The sequence below is a fragment of the Cetorhinus maximus genome, chromosome 4 (assembly GCF_964194155.1).
Source record: "Cetorhinus maximus chromosome 4, sCetMax3.hap1.1, whole genome shotgun sequence".
Lineage (NCBI taxonomy): Eukaryota > Metazoa > Chordata > Chondrichthyes > Lamniformes > Cetorhinidae > Cetorhinus > Cetorhinus maximus.
In genome coordinates this window covers 86,748,805-86,775,871 of record NC_135882.1, presented here as the reverse complement: position 1 = coordinate 86,775,871, position 27,067 = coordinate 86,748,805, and the positions used below count along the sequence as shown (strand labels likewise).

The 27,067-nt window shown below is 43.0% G+C and overlaps 1 protein-coding gene across 2 annotated transcripts in view; it reads right to left on the bottom strand.

Annotated features, from left to right (window-relative positions):
• ca8 (carbonic anhydrase VIII) overlaps nucleotides 1-27,067 on the bottom strand; it is an 88,749-nt gene that overhangs the window by 29,295 nt on the left and 32,387 nt on the right. For both annotated transcript variants that reach the window (XM_078540442.1, XM_078540443.1), the window contains exons 6-8: nucleotides 20,410-20,472; nucleotides 11,439-11,487; nucleotides 11,209-11,321 (exon numbers count right to left, since the gene is read on the bottom strand). In XM_078540442.1, the coding sequence (XP_078396568.1) occupies nucleotides 11,209-11,321; nucleotides 11,439-11,487; nucleotides 20,410-20,472 (225 nt within the window). The remainder of the gene's footprint in view (nucleotides 1-11,208; nucleotides 11,322-11,438; nucleotides 11,488-20,409; nucleotides 20,473-27,067) is intronic.

The following is a 27,067-nucleotide window of genomic DNA, read 5'->3' as shown; positions in this document are numbered from 1 at the left end:
CCAGAGAGGAGATTTTCTGCCCTTATCATGAAGGCAGCACCTGGTCGAATATGATGCCAATGACAACTAGCAAAACTGAAGTCACCGGGAACTATGCCAACATGAAGGAAAATCATCATGGTCGTTGCTGTTGGAGGCCAATCCTTCAGCTACTTTTATCAATGATCATTCCTCCATCACAAAGTCAGAAATTGGGTTGTGTCCTGATGATTCCAGTTTCAACTCCATTCACAACGCCCCCAATAACAAAGCATCTTCAACATCATTTTCCATCTGACCCCCATATTCCTTGACCTCAGCCTTGAATATGCTCAATAATTGAGAGTCCACAGTCCTCTGACTCTTCAGAATTCAGTACCCCCAAGTTCTCCCCAGTGTTTCTGCTATTCTACAAGATATGAGATTTCTTGGGTTCCTTCTACTAACACCTAACCCTGGCTAGACGACAATCCTCCAACTGTCCTTCAACACCTCACAATTGTGGGCTTCCCTGTTCAAACATGGGTCTCAATGCATTGTTGCTTACTGACTCTATATCAGAAAACACCCTTGGTTTCTAAAAGCCTCTGTCCCTGGTTCCAACTGCTTTATAGTTCCTGGCAGATTCTCTCTCTGCTTGTCTCAAAGCTGCTCTCATGCCGACCAAACTTCAACTGCCTGTTTCTGTGAGAAATCACATAGATAATTTAACCCAAAATCAAATCCAAAACTCACTGCAATCTACACCCTGGGCAATGTGGCACACCTGGGATGACCCAGATAGAAAGTTAAATGAATTAATTATCCCCAATTCCCAAATGTTCCTTTTGTTCTGGGAAACCATATGAATAATTTAAACCCCTTACTGAGGCAACTGTAGACATCCCAGAGTCTCAGAGAGGGGTCATCCATTTCTTATGGGTTTCCCACTTCCAAATTTCGCCTTATCAAATTAACATAAGTCACCCTTTTACTTGCAATTACTCAGTTTACCAGCTTCTTAAACCAGATGTTTTCATTTGTCTTACAGTTTAAAAATTTCAATTCCCAAACTAAAAGCTATGCTCCTAAAATATACAAATTACAAAATTAGATATCTGTAACACTCTTTAACGCCATCTTAAATGGGAGACCCCTTATTTTTAAACTGTGCCCCTTTGTTCTATATTCCACACAAGGGGGAAACATTCCCTTAGCATCTACCCTGTCAGGATCCCTCAGAATCTTGTATGTTTCAATAAGATCACCTCTCAAACTTCTAACTCCAATGAGTACAGGCCCAACCTGCTCAACCTTTCCTCAAGGCAACTGATTCATCCCAGGAATCAACCTTCTCTGAACTCCCTCCAATGCAAATACAGCCCTCCTTAGGTAAGGAGAACAAAACTGTGCACAGTACCCCAAGTACAGTTTCATCAATGCCCTGCACAGATGTACAAGACTTTTCTTTTATAATCCATTCCCCTTGCAATAAAGGCTAACATTCTATTTGCCTTCCTAATCACTTGCTGTACCTCTATGCTAGTTTTTGTGATCTGTCTACGAGGATAGCCAGATCCCTTTGTACAGCAGAATTCTAGTGTATCTCTCAATTTAAATAATATCCTATTTTTCTATTCTTCCCACCAAAGTGGACAACCTCACATTTTCCCACATTATACTCCAATTGTCAAATTTTTGTCCACTCACTTAACCTATGTATTTTTAGAGACTCTTTGTATCCTCCTCACAACTCACATTCCTACCTATCTTTGTATTGAGCAAATTTGGCTACAATACACTCAGCTCCTAACGTAGTTCCTTCACCCCAAGTCATTAATATAAATTGTAAGAAGTTGTGACCCCAGCACTGATCCCTATGGCACTCCAGTGGTTACAGTTTGCTAATGTGAAAATTACTCATTTATCCCGACTCTCTGTTTCCTGTTTATTTTCCCACCTCCCCCTCCCACCCCCCCCCCACTGCCCGCACAGGAAGCGCATAGCACTTCCTGGCGGACGTCACACTGGGCAGACCTTAATTGGCCCACCTATGTAAAATGGCGGCGCGCCCCCAATTGGGGGCGCCGGTCAGGAACCCATCCACTCGCGCCTGTTTACGCACAACGCCCCTGACCGGGGAGGGGGGGGGATCCTGCCCAACATTTCTTGCAACTTTATTCTCATATTCTAATTTCTCCCTCTTTTTTTTGGTCTTCCTATGCAGGTTTTAAAAAATTTCCCCAATCTTCTGGCCTACCACTAAGCTGCACAGAATTGTATGCCTTTACTTTCAATTTGATACTTCCTTAGTTAACCATGGATGGCGCATACTTCTTAAAGTCTTTCTTTCTCAATTGCTGAGAGTTATGAAGTGTCCCCTTAAATATCTACCACTACTTATCTACCATCTGACCTTTTAACCTGTTTTCTCAGTCCACTGTACCCAACTCTGTCTGCATACCTTTGTAATTGCCTTTAATGACTCCCAGTTCTACACTCTCTAGCCAGGGGAAATTGCCTCACAGCATCTATCCTGTCAAGCTATCCCAGAATCTTTGTTTCCATAAGAACACCTCTCATTCTTCTAAACTCTGTAGGGTATAGGTCCATTCTATTCAAACTCTCCTCATACGGCAATCCTCTCACCCCAGGAATCAACCTAGTAAACCTTTGTTGCACCCCGTGTTAAGACAAGTGTATCCTTCCTTACGTACAGAGACCAAAGCTGTACATATAGTACACCAATTATACTCTCACCAATGACTTGCAATAAAATCCAACATACCATTGTTTGCTATATCTGCATGTTAACTTTATGTTTTGTGTACAAGGACACCCAAATCACTCTGCACACCAACAATTAATAGGACATCACAGCCAATGTATTCATCTCTTTTAGAATCCTAGCACATAGGCATCAGGTTCAGGGCATGTCAGCTTTTAATCCAATTAAAGTAATTAATATTATCTAAGTGTTGGAAAAATTAAGCTCCTTGTTACTTTTGGTCTGTTCTACTGTAAAGACAGACACAAAATACTTGTTTAGTGTTTCTGCCATTTCCTTAGTCCCATTATAACCTTGCCCGTCTCATACTCCAAGGGACCAATATTTACTTTTGCTACTCTCCCTTTAAATACTTGTATAAACTGTAACAGGACAAAACCCAGTAAAGTCCCTTGGACCAGTTTCATCTTTCAGATGGAGCAGCGTCATCAATTAATCACCTCAACTGGCACAGTAACTGAAATTAACAATAATGATAATGACATCAACACTGATCCACCCTACAACTCTGGTTAATTTCAACAAACTATTATTCTTCTGTGTAAACTTAAGAGACTGCTGTCGAAGAAATTACTTTACAATCTCAGGTTTCTGTCCCTTCCCCTTCAGACAAGCAGATCCCCAATCGTACATTTTCCTCTAGATTCTATCCTATCTCCTACAATACTCTCTGCAATCTTATTTAGTCCGTGAAACCCACTTCCTGCTCCCTCGATACTACTCCAACCAAAATGTTGACCACTCAATTTCCCTAACTGGGGCTAATGTTAGCTGATATCATTAATGTTTCTTACACAAGTGCTGCCCCACCAACTTCAAAGGGAGCATTTTGCCCTCATCGGGTGGGGGCAGACGGTGGCAGCTGGGAAGCCAACCACCACCCGCAATCGGGGCCGGCCCGCAATTTCACACTGGAGGACCAATTAAGGCCAGTGAAGGGCCACACAGTTAGTTCATGTGCTCCCTGAAATGGATGTGTTCCAGCAGTTTAATTGTCAAGGTGCTAAAAGGTGAGTCGCACGCAGCAGTGTTCAGCGCCGCCTGTGTCGGGGGAAAGAGGAGAGTGAGAGCGCAAGTTCGCGCTTGCACGATGCGTGTTGGAAAAGCTCCGAGACACACAGCTGCCTCAGGGAGATGAAGAGTTTAAAACATTATAAATAAAAGATTTTTAAAATGTTATAAAACATGTCCCCTCATGTGACTCTGTCACATTAATGAAATGTTCTAATTTTTATTTAATTTTTAATAGCTGTTGGAAACCTCATCCCTCCCGTGGATGAGGTTTCCTGAAAAGTGTAAAGGCCACTTGGCCTCTTCGCATACCTGCCAACCGTAAGGTTGGATGGGCAGCAAAAAATGTCATTCAATTACCTTTTTAATGGCCTTAATAAGCCTTTTAATTGGTGGCGAGCACACCGCTGACTCCTGCGCGCACCCGCCGACTGAAATATCGTGTGTCATTTTAGCTTAGTCAGGTTGGGTGTCATATTCTGGCCCAAATCTGCTGTCATCACCAAGGTCTCCCCTAATTTTTTTTTTGTTCTGGGCAGTGGTTCATTTCAATGCACAGTTTTTTTTTATGCAGCCATGCATGCACAATATCTTAAACAAGTCAACTTGCGAGTGCCTGCAAAGTATCTTCTGGTTTGCTGCGCATTCATACAAGGCCACATCTTCAGAAAACATTGGTCATCACCCTTCTTCTCTGTACCTATAAACTACCGCTCCATTTCCAACTTCCCTTTCCTCTTCAAAGTCATTTAACATGCCGTCGTTTCCCAAATCCATGCCCATTCTTCCCATAATTCCACACTTGAATTCCTCCAATCAGGTTTCCAGCCCAACCACGGTACTGAAACACCTTTTCTCAAAGTCACAAATGACATTCTTTCTGACTGTAATGGTAATAAACTATCCCTTTTTGTTCTTTTTGACCCATCTGCAAATTTGGCAGTTGACCACTGCTCCAACACATCACTGCCACCATACAGCTTGGTTGAACTGCCTTAGCTCAGTTCCATTCTTATCTATCTATTCACAGCCAGAGAATCTCCTGCAGTGGTTTCTCTTCTCACACTCGCTCTGTTAGCTCTGGAGTTCACCAAGGATCTATCCTTGGCCCCCTTCGATTTCTCATCTATGTGCTGCCCTTCAGCAATATTCAAAACACAGCATTAGGTTCCGTAGGAGCCGAGTGTTATCAGCATACAATCTCAGTACCACCCCCCTTAGACTACTCAACAGTTTCTGATTTGTCACACTGCTTGAATGAGCAGAAACTTCTTCCAACTAAATATTGTGAGCACTGATACCATTAGCCACAAAATTTAGCTCCATCACACCAGTGGAGCAAGTGCTAGAGAAGCTGGAACCCCTCAAAATGGCGGAAGGTGCTTCCAACAACTTCTGGCATGGCTCACACAGTGCCCCATACTGAAAGGGAGGGAGTGCAGGCATGCCAATGGCTGCACTGGAAGTTTTAACAAGAGGAAAAATGCAATATCAAACAGCCTCTCAGACTTGGTTTTGGAAGAGTTTTTTGCTGTGTCCTAACAGGCAGGTCAGAATAGTTGTGTGCCCTGACTGTTCCAACAGAAAGGTTGTTATCATTATGGGAAGCTGTATTTGCAGTCCCTCTGTGTACAACACGACAGGATAGAATCAAGGCTGCAGAGGGGAAGCTGTACACAGAGGGTGTAGAAAGAGGACTGTCCTCTTTTACTCAAGGCCCTATCAGTCAAGGGTATTCAGGAAGCACTTCTCTTTCCTCTACCTCAGCCAGGGACAGTATCTGAAGCAGCTACAATTCACTAGGGACATGGTCACACAATTGTGCCACCTCCTTCAACAGCAGGGCAAGGGTGCACTTTCAGTGGTCAGCAAGGTCACTGTCACTCCCAACTTCTCTGAAATTTTATCTTTCCAGGCAGGAGGTGACATTGCCAACATTTTCCAGTTCAAAAACTGAGATGTGGTAGAGGCCCCGTACTCTAAGAGAGATTTCATCGCCTTCGCTCTAACCAGGATCTAGCAGGGAAAGCGGGCACCTAGCTTTAGCAGGACCCCAGAATTCCCAATTGAGCAGGGAGCCATTTAGTTCATGAATGTGGCTCTGTGAGCCCCACTTATCTATGGGAAGACGTACAGGAGGATCAAAGGTTTCTACTTCATTAATGTGCCAATGCCAATCTTATTCAAATTAATTCTTTCACAGAATGTGGGTGTCACTAGCTAGGCCAGCATTTGTTGCCCATCCCTAATTGCTCTTTAAAAGTTAGTGGTGAACCACCTTCTTGAACTGCTGCAGGCCATGTGGCGCAGGTACACCCACAGTGCTGTTAGGAAGGGAGTTCCAGGATTTTGACCCAGCGACAGCGATATAGTTCCAAGTCACGGTGTGTGGTTTGGAATGAACCTTGCACATGGTGGTGTTCTGATGCAACTGCTGCCCTTGTCCTTCTAGGTGGTAGAGGGCATGGGTTTGGGAATTGCTGTCAAAGTAGCTTTGGTGAGTTGCTGCAGTGCATCTTGTAGATGGTACACACTGCTGCTACTGTGCGTCGGTAGTGGTGGGCATGAATGTTTAAGGTGGTGGATGGAATGCCAATCAACCGGGCTGCTTGTACTGGATGGTATCGAATTTCTTGAGTGTTCTTGGAGCTGCATTCATCCAGGCAAGTGGAGACTATTCCATCACACTTCTGCCTTGTAGATTGTGGACAGGCTTTGGGGAGTCAGAAGGTAAGTTACTCACTGCAGAATTCCTAGCCTCTGACCTGCTCTTGCAGCCACAGTATTTATACGTTTGATCCAGTTCGGTTTCTGTTCCATGGTAACCCCTAGGATGTTGATAGTGGGGAGTTCAGCGATGGGGATGCCATTGAATTTCAAGGAGAAATAGTTAGATGCTCAGTTGTTGGAGATGATCATTGCCAGGCACTTGTGTGGCGCAAATGTTACTTAACACTTGTCAGCCCAAGCCTGAATATTGTCCAGGTCTTGCTGCATATGGACACCGACTGCTTCAGTGTACAATAATGCTCAGACTATCATGTCTGTTAATGCCCACTATATTGGTAGCCATAACACTTTCACCAAGGCAGTCCACCATTCCTGCCGTCTTCAGGCCACAAATCTGCCTACTTCCCCTTCCATAACATCGCTCAACTCCAGCTCCACCTCCACCTCAGCTCCTCCTTTGCCAAAACTTTCATCCATGCCTTTGTTACCTCTAGACTAGAACATTCCAATGCTCTCCTAGCCTGCCTCCCAGCTTATACCCTACATAAACATGTGCTTATTCAAAACTCTCTGCTTATTACCCCATGTACTTGCTGCCCTTCACTGGTTCTCTGTCAGATAATGCCTCAATTTTAAAATCTTCATCCTTGTTTTCAATTCCCTCCCTGACCTCAACCCTCCCTGTGTGGTCTCCTCCAGCCCAACAAGCTTTCCAGTCCTCTGCACCCCTCCAATTCCGGCCTCTTGCACATTCCTGATTTTAATCACTTCATCATTAGCAGCCATACTTTCAGCTACGTTGGCTCTAAGCTCTAGAATTCCTTCCTTAAACTTCTCTCCCTCTCTCTTTCCCTTATGATGCTCCTTAAAACTGATCTTTTTGTCAAAGCTTTTGACCACCTGTCCGGATTTCTCCTTTTGTGGCTCAGTGTCTAAACTGTCAAAAATGAATTGCGCTTGTTAGGCACCTTATGATGTTTTACTATGTTAAATACACTATATTATTATTGTCAACCTTCCTATACACCATTATACTCTAGTTTTCCACCATCACCATCTCGGGGGTTAACATTGACTAGAAGCTAAACTGAACCAGCCATATCAACATGATACCTTCAAAAGCTAGGAAACAATTTAATATTCTACAAAGGGTAAATCACCTCCTGACCACTGCTAAGTTCAAGCCAAGATTGTAACGGAATTCATACCACTCGCCTCAATGGGTACAACTGCAACAACACTCCAGGGCAGTGCAATAAAAACTGAAAATGCTGCGAAAACTCAACAGGTCTGGCAGCACCTGTGGAGGGGGAAACAGAGTTAATGTTTCAAATCCACATGACTTCTTCGGAGCGGACTCAAAACATTAAATGTTTCTCTCTCCACAGATATTGCCAGTTCTGAGTTTTTCCAGCATTTTCTGTTTTTATTTCAGATTTCCAGCATCCACAGTATTTAGCTTTTATTCCAGGACAGCAGTTGTTTGATTGGTGCCCCAATACTAGACTTGATGTCCACCCTTCTCCATCACCACTGTGGTCTCAGAGCAACTAGTTCATCCCATGAACAATTTTTTAAAAATATTCTCTGGCTTACAACAAGTGTCAGAAGCTGTAGCCTCTACAGCTGCAACCAAAACCAAATCTCATCTCATAATGAAAGTGACAGGCATATTCTCCTTTAGATACTGTGGGATCGAAACACCAAAAGGCAATGATGACCATGCTTGAATTCTTTTATGGCAAGGTTTTTGGGAACATACAATCTCTAGACAGCAAAGCAGCAAGGCAAGAAATAGCTAAAAAGTTAAGTGCCATCTCTATTTTTAAAAAGAGAAAATAACCCTCCTCCCCACTATAGGCTATAAGCCTTCTGGCAGGTATTTTGAACAGCTTTTAGAATACACCACAGTAAGGGGTGGACCTGTTGCTGACAAACATCAAACAATATGCTAATTACCTGAATTTAGAAATCCAAGCAAACTGAGGTCATGTCTATCATGCCTGAATTCATTATGAAAGAAGTCAGGCATAGTATTGTAGCAATATAAAAAGCTTTCAACAATTGGAAATCTATATCACACTTGACTTAATCTCTTAATTTTCTCTTGGTCATTCCACTGATTTCCATTCTACCACTGCCAGGTCAATGTTGCTGGAAACGAGAAGCATAGCAGGAAAAAAAGTATTACTGTATCATCATATGCACACAAATGCATCAGACTCAGTTTTCACTAAGAATGTATGAAATCTAGTTTAAATATAACTTTAATAATTAAGATTAAAGGTAAACTCAAATGGCTTTCTATACATAAAATATGGAATTTGTAGTTCTGGTTTCTTTTATTCTTGTTTAGTCCAAGTAGCAGTTTTAAACCATTGTGCTTAAAATGGAGGTCACACCATGGGTAAGATATTTGGAGTACTGTAATTGTACCTCTTTGAATAAGACCAGCTGCGGGAAGAGGGCTACATGCTTTGGATTAGAAATAAATCAATTAAGTTGAAAGATGCTTTGAACCAACAGTAAATGGAACACAAGCATTGGTTTAAAATATTACCAACTTCTGAAGTACTATGATGTAATGCTAAGAAGGACACAAGAAGAGGACAAATGGAATTAATTTTTGGGGAATTCATTTTGGATTGCACTAGCAAAGAGTTGGCATAGATACAATGGGCCAAATATCTCCTTCTCTGTTTTAAACTTGTATAGTTCACATGGCAATTTTATTGATGTACACTAGGTCAATGAGGAAATATAGTGGCATTAATTTAATTTCTTCCTTCTGCCGGATTTCAGAACTCCTCACTGTCATGTCTTTCCTGAAAGCCATCAATGTTCTTTATTCATATTTTTTTTTAAATCTGCCATCTCCAATGAACATAAAAGGTCCATGGCAGTATTCAAAGAAGAGCAAGAAAGTTACCCCCTGGTGTCCTGGCTAACATTTATTCCACAACCAACTTCGTTAAAAACATAAAAGCCCAGATCTTCCAGTCAGCGGCAAAGCAGGAGTTCCCATCACTGACTGTGATTTAAACTACCCACTTACCTGTTTATGCTGGAGCCCTAGAACCTTCTGGTCCCGGCTCCAGTTAGGATCCGGCGACAAGCAGAGACAGGAGGCCGAGTCGCGAAGCGTAACTATAGCAGAGCCAAGACCGTTTTCGTCATGAATGTGCCTCTTAAGGTCTGTCTTCAGTTCACTGACTAGCAGAGTTTTTAAATGGACCTGGCACCCACAACACTGCACATCCTGCAACCCTACCCCCCACCCCTGGCAATGCTCACAATACTTCACTTACCCCCTGATAATGTTCGCCTCTCCCTCACCCACCAACAATGGCCACCCCTTCCCTCAGCCACCCAACACTGCTCATAACCCCCACACTGGACAATGCTCACCCCCTCCCTCATCCACCCAACAATGCTCACACCACCTCCCAAAAATGTTCTCGCTCCCCCTCACCACCTCCTGACAATGCTTACCCCCCATCCCAGGCCACCCTCGCCCCTCTTACTCCCAACAGTTAACCCCTCAACTCCCCACACACATCCCCCACATTGCTGACTCTTCCGATATTGGCTGCACAGAAGCCAGAGATTCCAGAAAGTGAGTCAGAAGTTGGGGCACAGGAGGGGATGCTGAGCAATGTTGAGGGAATGCTGAGCAGTGTCAGAGGGGTTATTGAGCTGGGTTGGAGGGGTTGCTGAGCTACATTGGTGGGGATGCTGAGCTGCTTTGGGGTTGCCTCAGTGCTGAAGTGCTTTGACACTTCAGCTGATTTACTCTGAGCTGTGCTCCTCAGCAAGATTTGCACCTGTCAGGAAAAGCTCAAAGTAAATATGTGAAAATAAAGAGTAAGTATAGGGCACACAGCCCAAGTCTGCATGGAAATGGCCATCTCATCCCACTGCTGTCAGGAATCATGCAGCAGTCCAGGCAGGGCAACATGGGCAATCAGAAATGTAAACATCCCTCGCAAGTACTGCGCATGTGTACACACAAAAACTCCTCAGGCACATTGATGACTTGAGTCATTTGCCACTCCCCGTATCAGAACATTCAGGCCGCTATCTGTTTGTTACCTCATTGCTGTTTGTGTGACTTTACCATGTTCAGAATTGGCTGCTATGTTTCCTACATTGCAACATTGGCTCCAAAGTATTTCATTGTTGCAAAGCATTTTGGATGTCCTGTGGCTGGGAAGGGCACTATATGAATGCAGGTTTTTTCTTTCAAACCTGGGTAAATGTTACAGGTGAACTGTGTGTATTTATATAATATTACAAAGTTAAGCAAACTGTACTGAATTACTAACCAAATTAACCTGTGCAAAATTGGACAATATCATAACAGCCATATGGCTGTTTTTAGCTATCTAATTGTGTGTTTAAAAAGTTTAGGCTAAATAGTTTTTCTTTTTAATCAAACATCACTGCACAACAACTTCAAATGGTGGCATTTAACAGCTACACCAAAGTGGAAAATACATGTGGTCATTTATTCTCTTATTGATTGATACCTATGGTTACCTGTTGATCTGTTTAGAAAAAAAATGATAAAAGCCAACTAACATTTCATCGTTGACCTTTCCTTAGGATTCTGTTGCAAGTATGGATTCAAAGGCTGTCACCTTTACTTAAAAGAAATAAAGAAAAGTGACTTCCCAAGTTTCTCATATACAGAGGCAAGCTTTATGAAGTTCATTATGTACCTGCAACTGAGAGATTGTTAAAGGGTATCGAAATAATATCCAGGTCACATTTTCACAGCATGGAGGAATGGTCAGAGAGCCTTCATATACCCAGTAATCTCTAAGGAGTGGATCTAAAACATAGACAAAACGTGATGAAATTAGAAAGATGTAAGAAGTTACAAATATCCTATTGAATCACTTATTACCCCAAATGACACTGAGAATGTGATCAAGGAGAAAACACTTACCAGGAAGTAGGGTATTAGGATTGAAACATGGTATGGTTTTCAATTTTCCCTAAACAAAAAAAATAGCAAAAAGAAAATCTTTAAATCCATGAAGAATAATTACACAGTACAGTCAAGTGAAGAAAATTATAGATAATCTTATATCATGTCACAACTGTGACCTATTCTGAAGCCAATTAAACTGGCATTCTAACAAAGTTCCTGATTCATGATTTGTATTTGGAAGTTAATCCAAGTAATTTCATATGCATTTCCTCAATGAATCACACATTAGGCGGAATTTAAATCAGAGGCTCTCCATTCCCGATGGCACATTTTGTGTCGAGAGCCAGCGCTCATGAGTCATAGAAAAATTGAAAGGACAGGAAGCAGGAACTTGAAACACAAAAATTGTGAGGCGAGGACAGTTTTCCATTGGTGGATCCCGCTGTCAGGCGAGAGTTCAGCAGGTCCAGGTGTGCTACTAAAGGGCCGCCTGAAGAAGCAGAGAGGCTCTGCATCAGGGCCCCAACTTCCCTGTCCAGCGTCTTTTTGTCAAATTCCTAGCCATTTTTCAGTGCACCACTTCATCCCTCTTAGTCCCCCTTAAACTTCTCCCCCCATCACTCCTCACTTCATTAATCTTCATTGTCTTGGGACCCATCCATCACATTCAAGCCCCCTGCACGTCACTTTGGAGAAGTCGGAGCAAAGACATAGACCAGCCCCACTATTCAGCAATGCCTCCCTGCAGATTCCCATTCAGGCTGTCAAGAATATGTTTGTTGGTGCTCTTCTCGACCGATGTCAACAGGAGGCCCTCCCGCCCAACCAAGGCAGCCTAGAGGAGGTTAGCAACCATGGGGATCCACCAAAGATCACAGATACAATGCCAGAAAAGGGTCAATTACCTTCTTTGTCATGGTGGCATACGATTGAATCTCATGTGGGTACTAGGTTATGTATTTGTGCGAGTATGCAACTAGGCTAAGCTGGTAAATGCGTGACCAGCCTCAGAACCACAAGGCATTTGAGGCCAAAGCATGTGATAGTTTGACTTGAGTGAGTGATTGGATACCAGCTAACACATCAACAAGTCAATATGAGAGATAGGGATGCATGCAGACACTGGGTCAGATGACATTTGCCAAACCACTAAATCTCCACTTTCTCCTGCACGACAAGCAGACCCATAGTCAGAGGAAAGGGCGAAGACAGGCAGAGAAGTTCTCAATCTCAAGGGTCCCCTCCCCTGCTGTGGAAGAATCCATCTAGACTGTGGGAGAACAGGGTAGCCGATGCATTGCTAATGGCGAGGCTGGAGTAGCAAGGCATCAGAGTGAGAATGGATCAAATCTGCTGCTGCCATAACAGGTGCTCAGGATCACATGAGTATGCAGTCATCGTAGACTCTGTGGAACCTTAATGTGTTTCTTTTTGTTCTCTCAACCACTGTAGACTCCACTTCTGGGGCTGATGACACCATAGACCCAGAGGATGCATCATCACCTGCCTCCCCGCACCCTCAACTCACTCAGTTACACCCACCTGGGTCGCAGAGGGGCCAGATTTAGAATCAGGGCCACATTCTAGTGAGCGCAGCAGAGACATGTCCCAGCAGCTGAGGGAGGCTGTGACAACCGAGGTCGCAGACATTCCGAACTGTTGAGGAACAAACCTCTGCTGAGCTCCACGCTGATGACAGGCCCCTGGTCATGGTCACACGAAGCCTGCTGCAAATGCAGCAGAGTTTGAGGAACATGTGTGGAAGATGCCAAGGGTTATGCACAGCTTTGCACAGATTATGGAGGAGCTCATGCATGCCACAAGTTCTCTCATTTCTCAGGCATATGAGCACATGGCTTCCTCCATAGAAAGGTTGGCAATGGCCTTAGAAAGCCAGGTCAAGCATTCAATCCATATAGGCTCTGACCTGCACTTGATCAGCCATGGGCTTCATTCAGCAGTAGTTAAGTGAGAGGGGGAGAGGGGGTATGATACACTTGGACCTCCCTCCAGGTGTCCCTTCTCCTCAGGGAGACAAGAAGGCGCTATTGCGCACCCTGGAGGAAGAGCAGCCCAACTGCCCCCAGCGCTTTCTCTCAGGACACTCTAATGGCCTCTCATCTTCCCCTCTGCCATTGACCCCATTGCCTCAAGCAGGCATGGCCAAGGAGGCTGCCCCTGCACCTGTGCAGGACACACCAAGTGGGGCAGAGTCCTCAAGGCCCTGGAAATCCAAAAGATGCACGCCAAAGTCATCACAATCAGCAGGGTGCTTTCAACTCAGCTGATGTCAAGTTCACACAAAGATGAAAAAAAGTACCCTAAGAATTTACCAGCGCTCAATGGTGGCACACATTTATTTTTTCACGAAATTAATTTTGTCACAGGTCAACATTGCACAATCTGTACATACTTGTGTAAATGTTGAGTTTGAGAACAAATTTTTAGCCAAAAAGTAGGGGGTCAACTTACATACAAGTAATATGAGGGGTTGAAATCCATCCTCTCCCATCGTCTTGCTGCCTAACTGTTCATGGCGGTACATCAGCTGATTTTAGAGTTGCCAGGTTGGAGACTGCTCCCACCGACCCCACCCTCAAAACTAGCGCAAAAGGAGCCAAAAAGTATTTTTATTATTCTGCACAGACACACAAAACTGAACAGCTGCCTTCAAATGAGGTCGGCACCAGGGAGAGTTTGACTTCAGCAGCAAGCAGCTGATAAGAAGAAAGAGTTTAGATATTTTGGCCAGGAGTCAGTAGTTCACTTTTACACAAGTTCGACTATTTCTCGAGTATATATGGGGGAGGCAATGGCATAGTGGTATTGTCACCAAATTGTATTCCAGAGACCCAGGGTAATGCACTGGGGACCTGGGCTTGAATCCCACCATGGCAGATGATGAAATTTGAATTCAATAAAAATCTGGAATTAAAAGTCTGATGACGACCACAAAACCATTACCGATTGTTGTAAAAGCCCATCTGGTTCACTAATGTCCTTTAGGGAAGGAAATCTGCTGTCCTCACTTGGTCTGGCCTACATGTGACTCCAGACCCACAGCAATGTGGTTGACTCTTAACTGCCCTCTGAACAAGGGCAATTAGAGATTGGCAATAAATGCTAGCCTAGCCATCAACGCACAAATCCCATGAATGCTAACTATACTGGCATGTCTCATGGTTGGCACTCTGATGGCTGCGGGGGAATGTTAGGCATCTCCTTTATTGTATACGAGACTATGGTGTTGTGTGTTTGCGATTCAGTCTTCATTTAATGTCCAAGTATATGCCCATTTAGATGGTTGGCAGACTGTGGGACAGAGGAACATGCTGGCTTGCAGATACTCCATTATATGCAGTGTCAAGAAGATCGTGTAAGATTATGTTCTACATTATGTGAGGACAAGGACTTGTAATGATGGAGCAGGTTCTAAGATCTCTGTCATGATAGGCTTCTTGACATATGTCCACTGGCACATCAATTGTCCTGGGCAACAGTCTTTTATAGTGAGTGTATGAGACAGATATCCACTTCCCTTGCTATTCTAAGTGGTAGAGGACGCAGGGTCAAAGGTAGCTTTGGGGGAGGAGGAAAGGAGGCTGGTAGGGGTTGGTAGACATTCCAAGCATACCAAGCTGTCCTACTGATGGAACAGTGGTCATGGAGGTCTCTCAATCTTGGTTGAATCTCATGTATATGCGATTGCCCCTAGTATCCCTGCCACAACTCTCCACAGCCCCAGCATCCATTAGAGGCTCATGCACATGTCGTCTTCTTCACACTCATCCCATTCATCCTCATCTGAGTATAAGCGTTGCTCCTCCCTGTTGTCCTTATGTAAAGGTCCTCTACATTGCATGGCCAATTTGTGCTATGCACAACATACCACAATGAACCATGAAAAACAGTGGTGCATACTGCAGATCCCCTCCAGACCTGTCAAGGCAGCAGAAGCACATTTTAACATGCCACTGGTCTGTTTAATGATGGCTCTGGTGGAGGCGTGGATTGCATTGTGGCGCTCTTCCACTGTGCTGTACGGATGCCTCACTGGTTTCATCAACTAGGTCCAAAGAGGACCCATGCTCCAGCTGTCAATCTGGGAAGGGGCCTCAAAAAGCTCAGGAAGCTGCAAGTTCCACAAGATGAGTCATGAGAGCTCCCTGGGAAATGCACACAGACCTGCATGATTCTTCACCTGTGGTCGCAAACCAGTTGGACATTTAGAGAGTGAGAGTGAACCTTGAGGTTCACATATGCCACTGGCTGTTCCCAGGGAACTCTAATCGCAACATGAGTGCAGTCAATTACTCCTTGCACTCTAGGGAAACGAGTGATGGCCATAAAGCCTATTCCTCTAGCTGCCTGACTGTAATCATCTGTGGTGAACTTGATGAACTCATTGGCATGACAGAAGAGGGCATTGGTCGCCTCTTTGATGCACCTGTGTGTGGCAGCATGTGAAATGCCAAATGTGTCATTCGTGGAGCCCTGGAAGCAGCCAGTGGCGAAAAGTTTGAGCAGTCACTTAGAAGGCCTCAGGCATGGGGCTGCCACCAAATCCATATAGCTGCAGGTCTTGCTGCAATATCTGCCAAATTTCAGTGACCATTTCCCAGGAGAGCCTCAGGCGTGTCTAGCATTGCCTCTCCGAGATCTGGAGATTGTTTGTCCAGGTTCTGAAAATGTGCTGTTTTGCCAGTGGCTGCCTTCTCCTATGTCTTCCCTGGATGGCTGCCTCCTGACCATCCTCCCCCTCTGGTACCTCTTTGCAGTCGCAGCTGTTCACTGGCGAGAGCCTTCCTTTGTCACATCCTCTGCTCCAGCTCCTGAGGTTGTAGGAATATTGGGTGTATGAGACCCAGAGGTATTCCACCAAGTGAACTGTGTGAAAAAGGCCATGGTTTCATCCATACAACTGCTGATTTTCCACTCCTCCAATTGTCCACACCCAAAACTCCACCCACCCCTCACTGGCCTCCTCCCACTTCAATATGCACTCCTGGCAGCTTCAAGTAAGTTTTTGCACATGGGCAGTTGCACTTTGCGAGTGACCTTTGATTTGCAACACAGCACCCTTGCCCTGTAACCTTTGATTTTGTCCCCATCATCTTTAATCCTTCCAACATCACCGTGCACCTTCCCTCTGTAACTCTTTAAGCTCCATCTATCACCCTGGGCCCTGTCATCATGGACATGTGCATGTCATCTCTCCCCTGAACCTACCACCTTCCCAATCCGTCAAGATTCCTCTTTGGACCTGAAACCATCCCTGCATTATCCTTCCAGTTTCCATTCAATCCTGTGAACAGCTCTACAAGACTTTCAAATATACCTACCTCAGCCTGAACCTTTCCCCATACCCAATAGAAATCCCTCATGTGACTTTGAAAGTTCCCTCTGCTAACCAGCACCAAGTGTTTGGCCTACAGGACCTAAATGTGAACAGTACTGGCCCCACCCTTTAGACCCTTCATTTTGTTTATCTTCACTAGCTGCCCCCACACCCTGACTACACTCAAGGTGCCTTCCCACTCTTTATTCCTCCATGCCCCAAACACACCTGTTGACCTTGTCAAAGCCCTCTTGATTTCTTCTATGACCCTGCCCAAAGCTCCCATCCTCCCCCAACTAGCCTTTGCCGGTCCCGACCCTCCATGCAAGTTGCCATTCTCCTGCTTCCCTCCTTTGTGCCGCAGGGATCAAAGACAACTGCTCACTTCAGACACAACAGGACAAAGCCAACTGGTGCACGCCACCTTTAAATGAACATGAACCAGTTGCCATGGGGTTCCCATGCGCTGTTGACTTAATCATGAAGGTAGAACTTAATTTCAAAAAGGCTTAATATAATGAATATTCATGGAATTTCAAATGTAGTACAAGTAGCAATCCGGCACAGGACAGCATGAGGCCTGTCACGCCGGTGATTTAATTTTTCATTCTGAACACCAACATCATTTTCAGTTTGGCTCCGGCACAATTAACCCATCCTACTTGCTATGTTTTCCGCTCCCAGAGTCTTCATTAAATTCTGCTCATTGAAATACATCATTTTCACCATTCAACTTTCACTTATACCTAATTCTGATAACCAGTAAGTTTTTTTCCAATCAATTTTCACCTCCTCTCTTTTCCTTTCCGGACGACGTCAATTGATTCTGGAATGCACATGCATGCACCCAATTGGTGTCTCATATGATTTTCTATTTAGGAATGTTACTTGTTATAATTCACTGTCACTCACCTTTATTTTTCTCATAACAAAGATCACAGAGCCAGAGAAAGAGGATGGAAAATTAAGCTAATTGCTACCCAGAGGCACTGCTGGCTCGTGTATATTTGCAGAGATCAAGGCAAAAGCTTTGTTGTGACATTTTCTATGATTAAATGTTCAATTGGGCCCAGTGTTTTAACCAGCAGAATTATTCTCTTCAATGCAGTTCAAATAAGCAAAGGATGTAAAATAGTGCAAATTTTAAACTCTGCCAGCTTCCCACTGGGCATGCATAGTGTATTTTTGCCAATTGGCCTTTTAACATTACACACCTTATTCTTTCATATAAAATCAATATTAAATTCTCCAGCTTTTCTAGACCTGTTTCTGGAGGATTTTTCCCTAATTGGCCCAGTATTTATTGGTTACTTGCCTCTCCCAGGAGAGTACATAGCTTTTGGATGAGAAGTGTATTTGTGATGCACAAAGCATTGTAGTTGTGTGGGACAGGCTGAATGGATAAGAGGGTCTCATATATTATTGTCATGTCATTTATTCATAGTTAAGTGGTGCCTCAAAGCTGAACTGCTGGAATTGTGATTGGTGCAATCAAAATTGTGAAAATGAATTGAACTATCAGCGCTCTGATACCACAATGTTTTGGAGGAGAAAAAAAGAGAATAAACAAAAGAAATATATCAGGGACAAACTGTCCCCTGTTCTTAGTCATTAAACTGTTTAAAGTCCCAGGTCAGAAAAAAAATTGGTTTCTCAGTCTAAGGTTCATCAGGGAGAAAGTGACAGAATAAGATAACCTGCCAATGCTGGCGGCATAGTGGTATTGTCACTGATCTAGTATTCCAGAGACCCAGGTTAATTCTGTGGGGACATGGGTTTGGATCCTACCTTGGCAGATGGTGAAATTTGAATTCAATTTTTTTTTAAATCTGGAATTATAAATCTGATGACGACCATGAAACCACATCAATTGTTGTAAAAACCCAACTGGTTTACTAATGTCCTTTAGGAAAGGAAATCTGCTATCCTCACTTGATCTGGCCTACATGTGACTCCAGACCCACAGCAATGTGGTTGACTTTTAAATGCCCTCTGAACAAGGCAATAAATGCTGGCCTAGCCAGTGATGCCCACGTCCCACGAATGAATAAAAAAAATATTGCTTTACCAGGTCACAAGAGTCCTCAACTTCTACACCTCCTTCTAAATTAACTCAGGGAATATCTACATCATGCATACAGATCCATCCAATGGTGTTTTGTTTTCCTGGTAAACACCTTAATCATTTTCACCCTGGAAAGCAGCAGTGGAATGACAGGCATTGTAATTCTTCTGGTTGATAGGAATTCCTGCTGTCCAGTAACTCCTGCTATAATTGCACATGGCCATCCATGTTCTTACACATAATGCCAAGGTAATTCTGAACCAAAAAAGTTTCCACATCTGTGTCCAGCTGACCATTAATCAGTAGCACAATCAGGTTAATGCTCACTTCCCATGCAACAACACTTTTATTTTATGGCAACTTTCTACACCTAGTTTATTTAAAGACATACTTAGAGGATGCCTTCCAGAAGACCATTGCTACCTTCTACAGCTTGTTAATAAAAATCCCATGGCACTAGGGTAATTTTCCTCAGCATCCTGGCTAACATTTATCCCTCAAACAACATTGAAATAAAAAAACAGATTGTCTGGTCAAATTGCTGTTTGCTATACTCTGCTGTGTCAAATTGGCTGCTACATTTCCTCTATTATAACAATAACTGCACCTCAAAAGTACTTCATTAGCTGCGATCCGCTTGGGATATCCTGAGTTATGGAAGGTGTTTTATAAATATATGTTAAAGAGAGACTTGCATTTATACAAACATTTTTCATAACCACTAGATGTCCCAAGGCGCCAATGAAATACTTTTGAAGCATATTCACTGTTGTAATATCAGAAACGCAGCAGCTAATTTGCACATCACAAGCTCTACAACAGCAAAGTGATAATGACTAGATAATCCGAGAGGTTTTTTTTTAGTTGTTGATTGGGGGGTACATATTGGCTGGAGTTCCACAGATACTCCCCAGCTCTTATTCAAAATAGTGCCATGGGATCTTGTACATTCACCTGAGGAGAGCAGATGTGGCCTCAGCTTTATATCTTAACTGAAAGATGGCATCTCCAACAATGCTGGATTCCCTCAGTCCTGTGCTGGAGTGTCAGCATTGATTTTTGTACCCAAGTCCTAGAGTAGGTCTTGAACTCAGAACCTGTGACTCAGAGGCAAAGTTCTAGCAGCTGAGCTACTGCTGACGTTGAAATTATGAATTCTTACAATAGATTCTGCTGATCTGTGGGGAAGCAGATAACTGAAAAAGAGAGCTTACATTAGCATGGATGAACAAGAGAGTTTACTAGACATTCACTTAAGCAATGTGAACAATTAAGATAAGATACTCCCCTCCTTGTCACATGGGAAGGTTGGTGTTAGGACTATGCTGCAAGTGTGTGGCAAGCCCTCTAATTTAATTCCCGTGATGCTGGATTTACCTGAAAAACTAGTGTGTCAATCTCTTTTTATTTTATTTTTACACCACCAAATGCTGCTTTCGTCTTCTCTATCTATGAATACAAACATATGTAAAGCCAGTTTGTGTTATCTTATTATGTCTTATTTACATAATAAAGACGTTGAGTTTCTATAAGACAAGCAAGTATTTTTGCTTATTCTACAGGAAAAATGATTCATAGCTTACCTTGTACTGGATTTCCTGAAGGATTTCAGTGACAGCCTTTAGGCCGAAGTGCTCCTTTCCTATCTGAGAGAGACAAAAATAAGTATTTACTTAACATTGTCATTGTGTCATCCAATTATGAAAATAAGAGTTATTAGAAACTTAAATCAGTCACACAGCAACAAATAGGTAGCCTTATACTTAAATATTGGTTTGGTTAATAATATTTGAACATGTTACACATAATGGCCTCAAATCTTTTCTGGAGCTTGTGCTTCTACAGTAAGTCGTATGTCAACACAGCCGAACATGAGGTCACTGAACAAAATTGAAATACACTTGTTGAAATTGACACAGAGCTCCTTTTTAAAATTTAAAACATTTATATATTTTGAGACTGATAAGTATGGGGGGCCAGTTTCAGTAGAATCACAACATGAATGATGCATGTGTTATAAACTTCTTTTATAATAAAGATGCATTTTTAGATGTTTGGTAGTACAACACTTGAGTGTTGCTGAAAAAAAAGACATGCTGTTGAAGGTTTTCATCTTGCACTCAAGACAGATGGAAATTTCAAAGGGAACAACAATTTATGTTGCATGAGAAAAGGGTGCTATTTAGTTGGCAAGCGGACTCTGGTCAAGCTGTTGCCATGAAACATTTACCCCCAAGCTTATGTTTAAATTAAAAAAAAACCTCTGATTGGTCAAGGTTTTGCCACGGGGAATGCACCAGGGATCGGTTGTCCCTCATGGGCAGGATTTTCGGGTCGTTGGGCGGGCGTGGCCGGCAGGACCGGGAGCGGCCAGGAAACCATCTGCTGCCCACTATCGGCCCCCGGCTGCAATTTCATGCTGGCTGGCCAATTGACGGTCAGCCAGCGTAAAAGGCGTGCTGACAAGCTCAGCGCTGCCGGGGTGGGGGCGGGAGGAGTGCTAGCACAAAAGTTTGTGCATGCACAGGGGACCACACACTGAAAGCTCCCTGAAGGCAGGGAGCTAGCTGCCTCAGGAAGCTGAATAATATTAAAAGCAAAAATTAAGATTTTAAAAATGTGAAAATAATGTCCCCTCATAGGAAGATTAGCAGAATAAAAACTATGTTGCAACATTTTTATTTAATTGTGGAAACCTCATAACGCCCATGGATGAGGTTTCCTAAAAAATCCAAAGGCCACCTGGTCAATTTGTCTGCCCACCTACCGTAAGGTTGGCTGGACAGCGAAAAACAGTTTTTCACTAATTAAGGGCCTTAATAGGGCCTTTTAATTGTTGGCAGGCTCACAGCCGACTCTCGCACACACCCGCCATATATCGAAATTGGGGGTAAATGAACAATGACGACGGGACACTCGCCCGAAGTCATTGCGCACTATTTTAACAAACTGACTGGGTCAGGCACGTGCCCACCCGCAGGATGTAAAATCCTGCCTCATGTTTTTCTTTAATTGAAAAGGCGCAATGCCTGGACATATTCTTTTTGTTTGCAGAGGACAGGGCCCTGCATATGAATATACATAGCTTCTAGCAAGCATAAGTGTTCACATTGCAAGCTTGACTGGTAATCTTAAATTGGCTGTAAGTGTAATTCTTACTACACTCGGGATTGTGTATAAGGGACAGCAATTCCCTGGTGTATTCCCCATGGCAACACCTTGGCCAGAGTCGACTTGCCTTTTTTAATTTAAGCAAAAGTTTAGGGGATAACTATTCCCCGGTGCATTCGCCTCAACTAGAGTTCACCTGCCAACCAACAGCACCCTTTACTCATGCAGTACACAATACTGTTCCCTTTGAAATTTGGTATCCTTGAATCTGATGAGTGCAAGATGAAAAGCTTCAACTGCATGTCTCTTATCTCAGCAATACAAGGCCTGCAGATCTGAGAGATTACACCATACATCTCCTGACCATTCTGATGCCATTTACACTGATGACTGCATAGGGAACAAATGAAGGGCTGTGTAAACACCTGGAATTCAAATTTCTACAGGTAATAGTTGATTTGGACTGTGGGGTGGGGGTGAAGATGGCTGGAGCAGAATACATAGTCAGATGTCTCTCAATAACAATTAAGAGAGGAGTGTGTGGCAAGCAGCAAACTTTATTTTTAAGGCATAGAAAGTGCAACCTGCATATGGTGAGCAGGACTGACTAGGATTCTGAGCAATAACTGAAATAGCTCTGGACTAACCAACAATCATCGTGGGTTCAAAACATTTAGCATTACATACAGCCACATGATTCGGGAGAATAAGCTTACACCTTTAGTTTGGTGAATAGGCATGGCAAGAGGCAGCACATGCGAATTTGAGCAGCATTTTCTCCAGGACAGGACTGAGAAACAAAAAGTAATGTAATGATCTCAACAGGCATGCACTAAGGCCAGATGCCTCTTTACATCCCTCATTCTTCATGCACAGCCCTGCAAGACTCCATCTTTGCCTCTTGCACATTCAATATTTCCCTTCTCCACTTCCTACGGTTAGTCATAAGTCACCAGAGGAAAATTCTACTTTCTTTTTGCCTACACTCACCTTCAAAAGCTTCTACTATCCTCACAATTTTCTCCCTTTGGCTGCACTTGATGCTTATTCTTGTCACCATTTACACCAAGACTCATTGTTGTCATCATTTACACTAAGACTCACATTTGAGACCCAGTAACCCAACTCCTAACCCTTAGCCCATTGTGTTTTTTAAAAAGTCAGAAAACTCAGGCACTAGTACTAAACAGACGAATGACAAAAACCTCGGCAGCAATGCACCTTTATGCGCCCTTGCTCTGCTTAGCACAATGATCACACGCTCCATGGTTAACTGCAGGCTATCAACATCATGCATGAGAACCTTACATGAGAGTTGTGAACCAACTAACAAATTTTGGGACTTAGCTTGAAAGTGCTGCACAGAAGTCACTTATTAAATGCTGAAGATTGTATCTCTACCCTGTTTAGCACCAGGACAACAGCTGGCCACAGAAAGCATTGCAAGTGAAATGAGAGGACTACATTGGAGGATTCACCAAGGTGAGCAGGATCAGGTGACAAGGAAGGCCAAGAGCAGAGTTAACTGAAGGGCCAGCTCTCATCTTGCAATTGGAGTTATGAAAAAAGCATCACTACTGACATGATGACATATTTAGGTTTACGTGATATGCTTATGCAGACAGTTCCCATTATAAATGCAAACACAAATTTGTAAGGGAGAAAGATGACAAAGAGTGAGACAAATATAACAAATAAAAAAGGTTTTGAATGTAGGAATTGTGTACAGATGCAAGCTCTTTAACCTAACCAAAGATAGACATGTTCACCTAGCTGCAGGTGTCTGTGCCAATGGACAGAACAATTTCCACATCTTACGACCACCATCAGCATTGAACACAGTACAAAGTCCCCTCCATTGTGTCCCATTTATAAAACTTCCCAACTTCATTCTGTACATTGCACTTCCCTCACTATCCCTTTCAGAATGTCAAGCATTGAGAACAGATACTATTTCACTTAGAACCTTTGTGGTCAGCAAAGAGGAAACTTTAACAGCCTAAGCTGGGCACAGCTTAGGTATAACTCTCACTCTCAATTTTCTTTAGGATTTTCTGCACCACACATTTGCTACTATGCCTATGCCAATGTCATTCTTTTTCTGGTCATTAGGAGCTGAAAGTGACCTGAGGATCCTTCACTTTTTTGTCCATTCCTTGTGAGGAAGCCTATTAACTGATTCAATATTATTTGGCATTCCAATGATCTAGTTCAAGTCCACTCAGTTATAACCAAAATTGCTCTTTCATACAGCTTAAGAAAAGAAAGACTTGCATTTAAACACCATTTTTGACAACCACTGGACATCTCAAAGCAGTTTACAGCCAATGAAGTAGTTTTGAAGTGTAGTCACTGTTGTAATGTAGGAAGCAAGGCAGCTAATTTGCACTCAGCAAATTCCGCAAACAGCATGTAATAATCAGTCTCATTTTGTTAATTGAGAGAAATGTTGGCCAGGACACCAGGGGTAACTCTTCCACTCTTCTCATGCCATGGAATCTTTTATATCAACCCGAGCAGGCAGGTGGTTTAAACGCCTCATCCGAGAGATGCACCTCCAAGCGCAATGCTCCCTCAGTACCTTGATTTTCATGCTCAAACTTGAACCCAGAAACTTCTGATTCAGAGATGAGTGCTACCAACTGAGCCACAGTGAACACGCAATAACTGACTCACACCACTGTGCTCTCAGTTACTCCTCCTCTGTCACCATAAATAACATAAAATTAAATTGTGTCTGTTATTTCTAATTGTGGGTGCAATGGCCCAATTCCTTGATTCATACATCCACTAGCCAAGAACACAAGAATTCCAATCATGAGTAGGTCATTCGGCCTCTCAATCCTGCTCTACCATTCAATAAGATCATGGCTGATTTGATTGTGGCTTCAATTTCATCTATCTGACTGCTTCCCATAACCCTCGACTCCCTTGTAGATCAAAAATCTATCTAACCCAGCCTTGAATGTATTCAATGACCCAGCTCAACTGCTCTCTGGGGTAGGGAATTCCACAGACTCCGAGAGAAAAAAAAAGTTCTCCTTATCTCAGTCTTAAATGGGATTTTTAATTTTTAAACTGTGTCCCCTAGTTCTAGACGCCCCAATAAAGGGAAACATGCTCTCAGCATCCACCCTGTCAGTCCCCTCAGGATGTTGTGTGTTTCAATAAGATCATCTCTCATTCTTCTAAAGTCCAATGGCTATAGGCCCATCCTGCTCAACCTCTCCTCAGAACACAACCCCTTCAATCCCAGGAATCAGTTGAGTGAACCTTCTCTGAGCTGCTTCCAATGCAAGTATATCCTTTCTTAAGAAAGGAAACCAAAACTGCACACAATACTCTAGATGTGATCTCACCAAGGGTCTGTACAGCTGTAGCAGCACTTCTCAGGTCTAGGGCTTCAAAGATTTTCTAGCTAAACTACTTGGCATTCAAATTGAACCAGGAACTACAGCTATATGCCAAGTACATCACCAGATGGCACTTTCCAATTGTAATCACTTTAAGTTGTAAAACAGGCTTCCACTACTCAAAATTGACTCCCCTGTCTAAATCCTCAATGATCAAGATTCTGAAATATCCAATAAGGTTTTCGTCTTTAGTCTACGAATAGAGGAAAAGCTATTGAGGAGAGAATATCATTAATCCAGGAGTTGCACCTTCTTCCTTTCCAAAACCTCCAGACTAGTATTGTTAGCTAAATTGCTTATACATAAAACTCAAAAGCAACTCATTCATATGAACACACAAATTAGAAGCAGCTCCTCGAGCCTGCTCAGCCATTCAATAAAATCATGGCTGATCTGATGGTAGTCTCAGCTCCACTTTCCTTCCTACCCCTACACCCTTTGACTCCCTTGTCAATCAAGAACCTATCTAAATCAGCCTTAAAAATATTCAATGACACTGCCTCTACCGCTCTCTGGGGAAGAAAGTTCCACAGACTCACGATCCCCTGAGAGAAAACATTTCTCCCCACCTTAGTCTCAAGTGGAAGGCTCCTCATTTTTAAACTGTGTCCCCTAGTTCTAGTCTTTCCCACAAGGGGAAAACACCCACCTTGTCAAATCCCCCCAGGATCATATATGTTTCAAAAGATCGTCTTTCATTCTTCTAAACTCCAATGGATACAGGCCTAATCGGTTCAACCTTTTCTCATAGGATAGCCCCCTCATTCCAGGAATCAGTCAAGTGAACCTTCTCTGAACTGCTTGTAATGCAATTATGTCACTACTTAAATAAGGAGACTAAAACTATACATAGTACTTAAGATGTGGTCTCACTAATACCTTACGTTGCTCTTTTGTTCTAGAGAATCTCTCTATGCCACACACCATGCCCTGATTAAGAGGTTGAGCAAGCATTCTGCATATATCTAGTAACAAAGATCTGATTCAGTCACTGGCTGGTGAACGAGAGCAGTAAAGGCAATTTTTCTAGTGATTTTTCTGTTCCTGTGAATTGCCTCAGCTCTACAGGTTCAGGTCTAAGGCAGTGGACTATCTAGTACAATTCATGAAGCTTTCAATTAGTAGAATTATCATTTAAATGCACTTGAAATAAAATTGCTCTATCACCAATTCTAAAAAAATGTATTTGACGTAACTCCTACAGTATGAAATCAAAGAGCAATGCAGCACAGGATGCTGCCATCCAGCCCATCACATGTGTGCTACCTCTTTAGTAAAGCTATCCAAGATCCTAGTCCTTCCCCTTTAGCCCTGTGAATTTTCCCTACATGTATCCAATTGCTTTTGGAATTGCTACTGAATCCACTTCACCTTCCTTTCAGGCAGTGCATACCAGGTCACAACAGCTCACTGAGTAAAAACATTTTACTCCGTGGTTCTATGCCATTCACCTTAACTCTGTGCCCTTCATTTAACAATCAATCTGGAAACAGTTTATTCCTTATTTACTCTAACAAAACCCTTCATGATTTTGAACATCAAGTCAAATGTCTCCTTCTCTGCTTTAAAGAGAATAGCCTCACCTTCTCCAATCTCTCCAAATAAGTGAAGTCCCTCATCCCTGGTATCATTCTAGTAAATTTCTTCTGTGCACTCTCGAAGGCCTTGACATGCTTCCTAAAGCGTGATGCCAAGAACTGGCCATAATAATACAGCT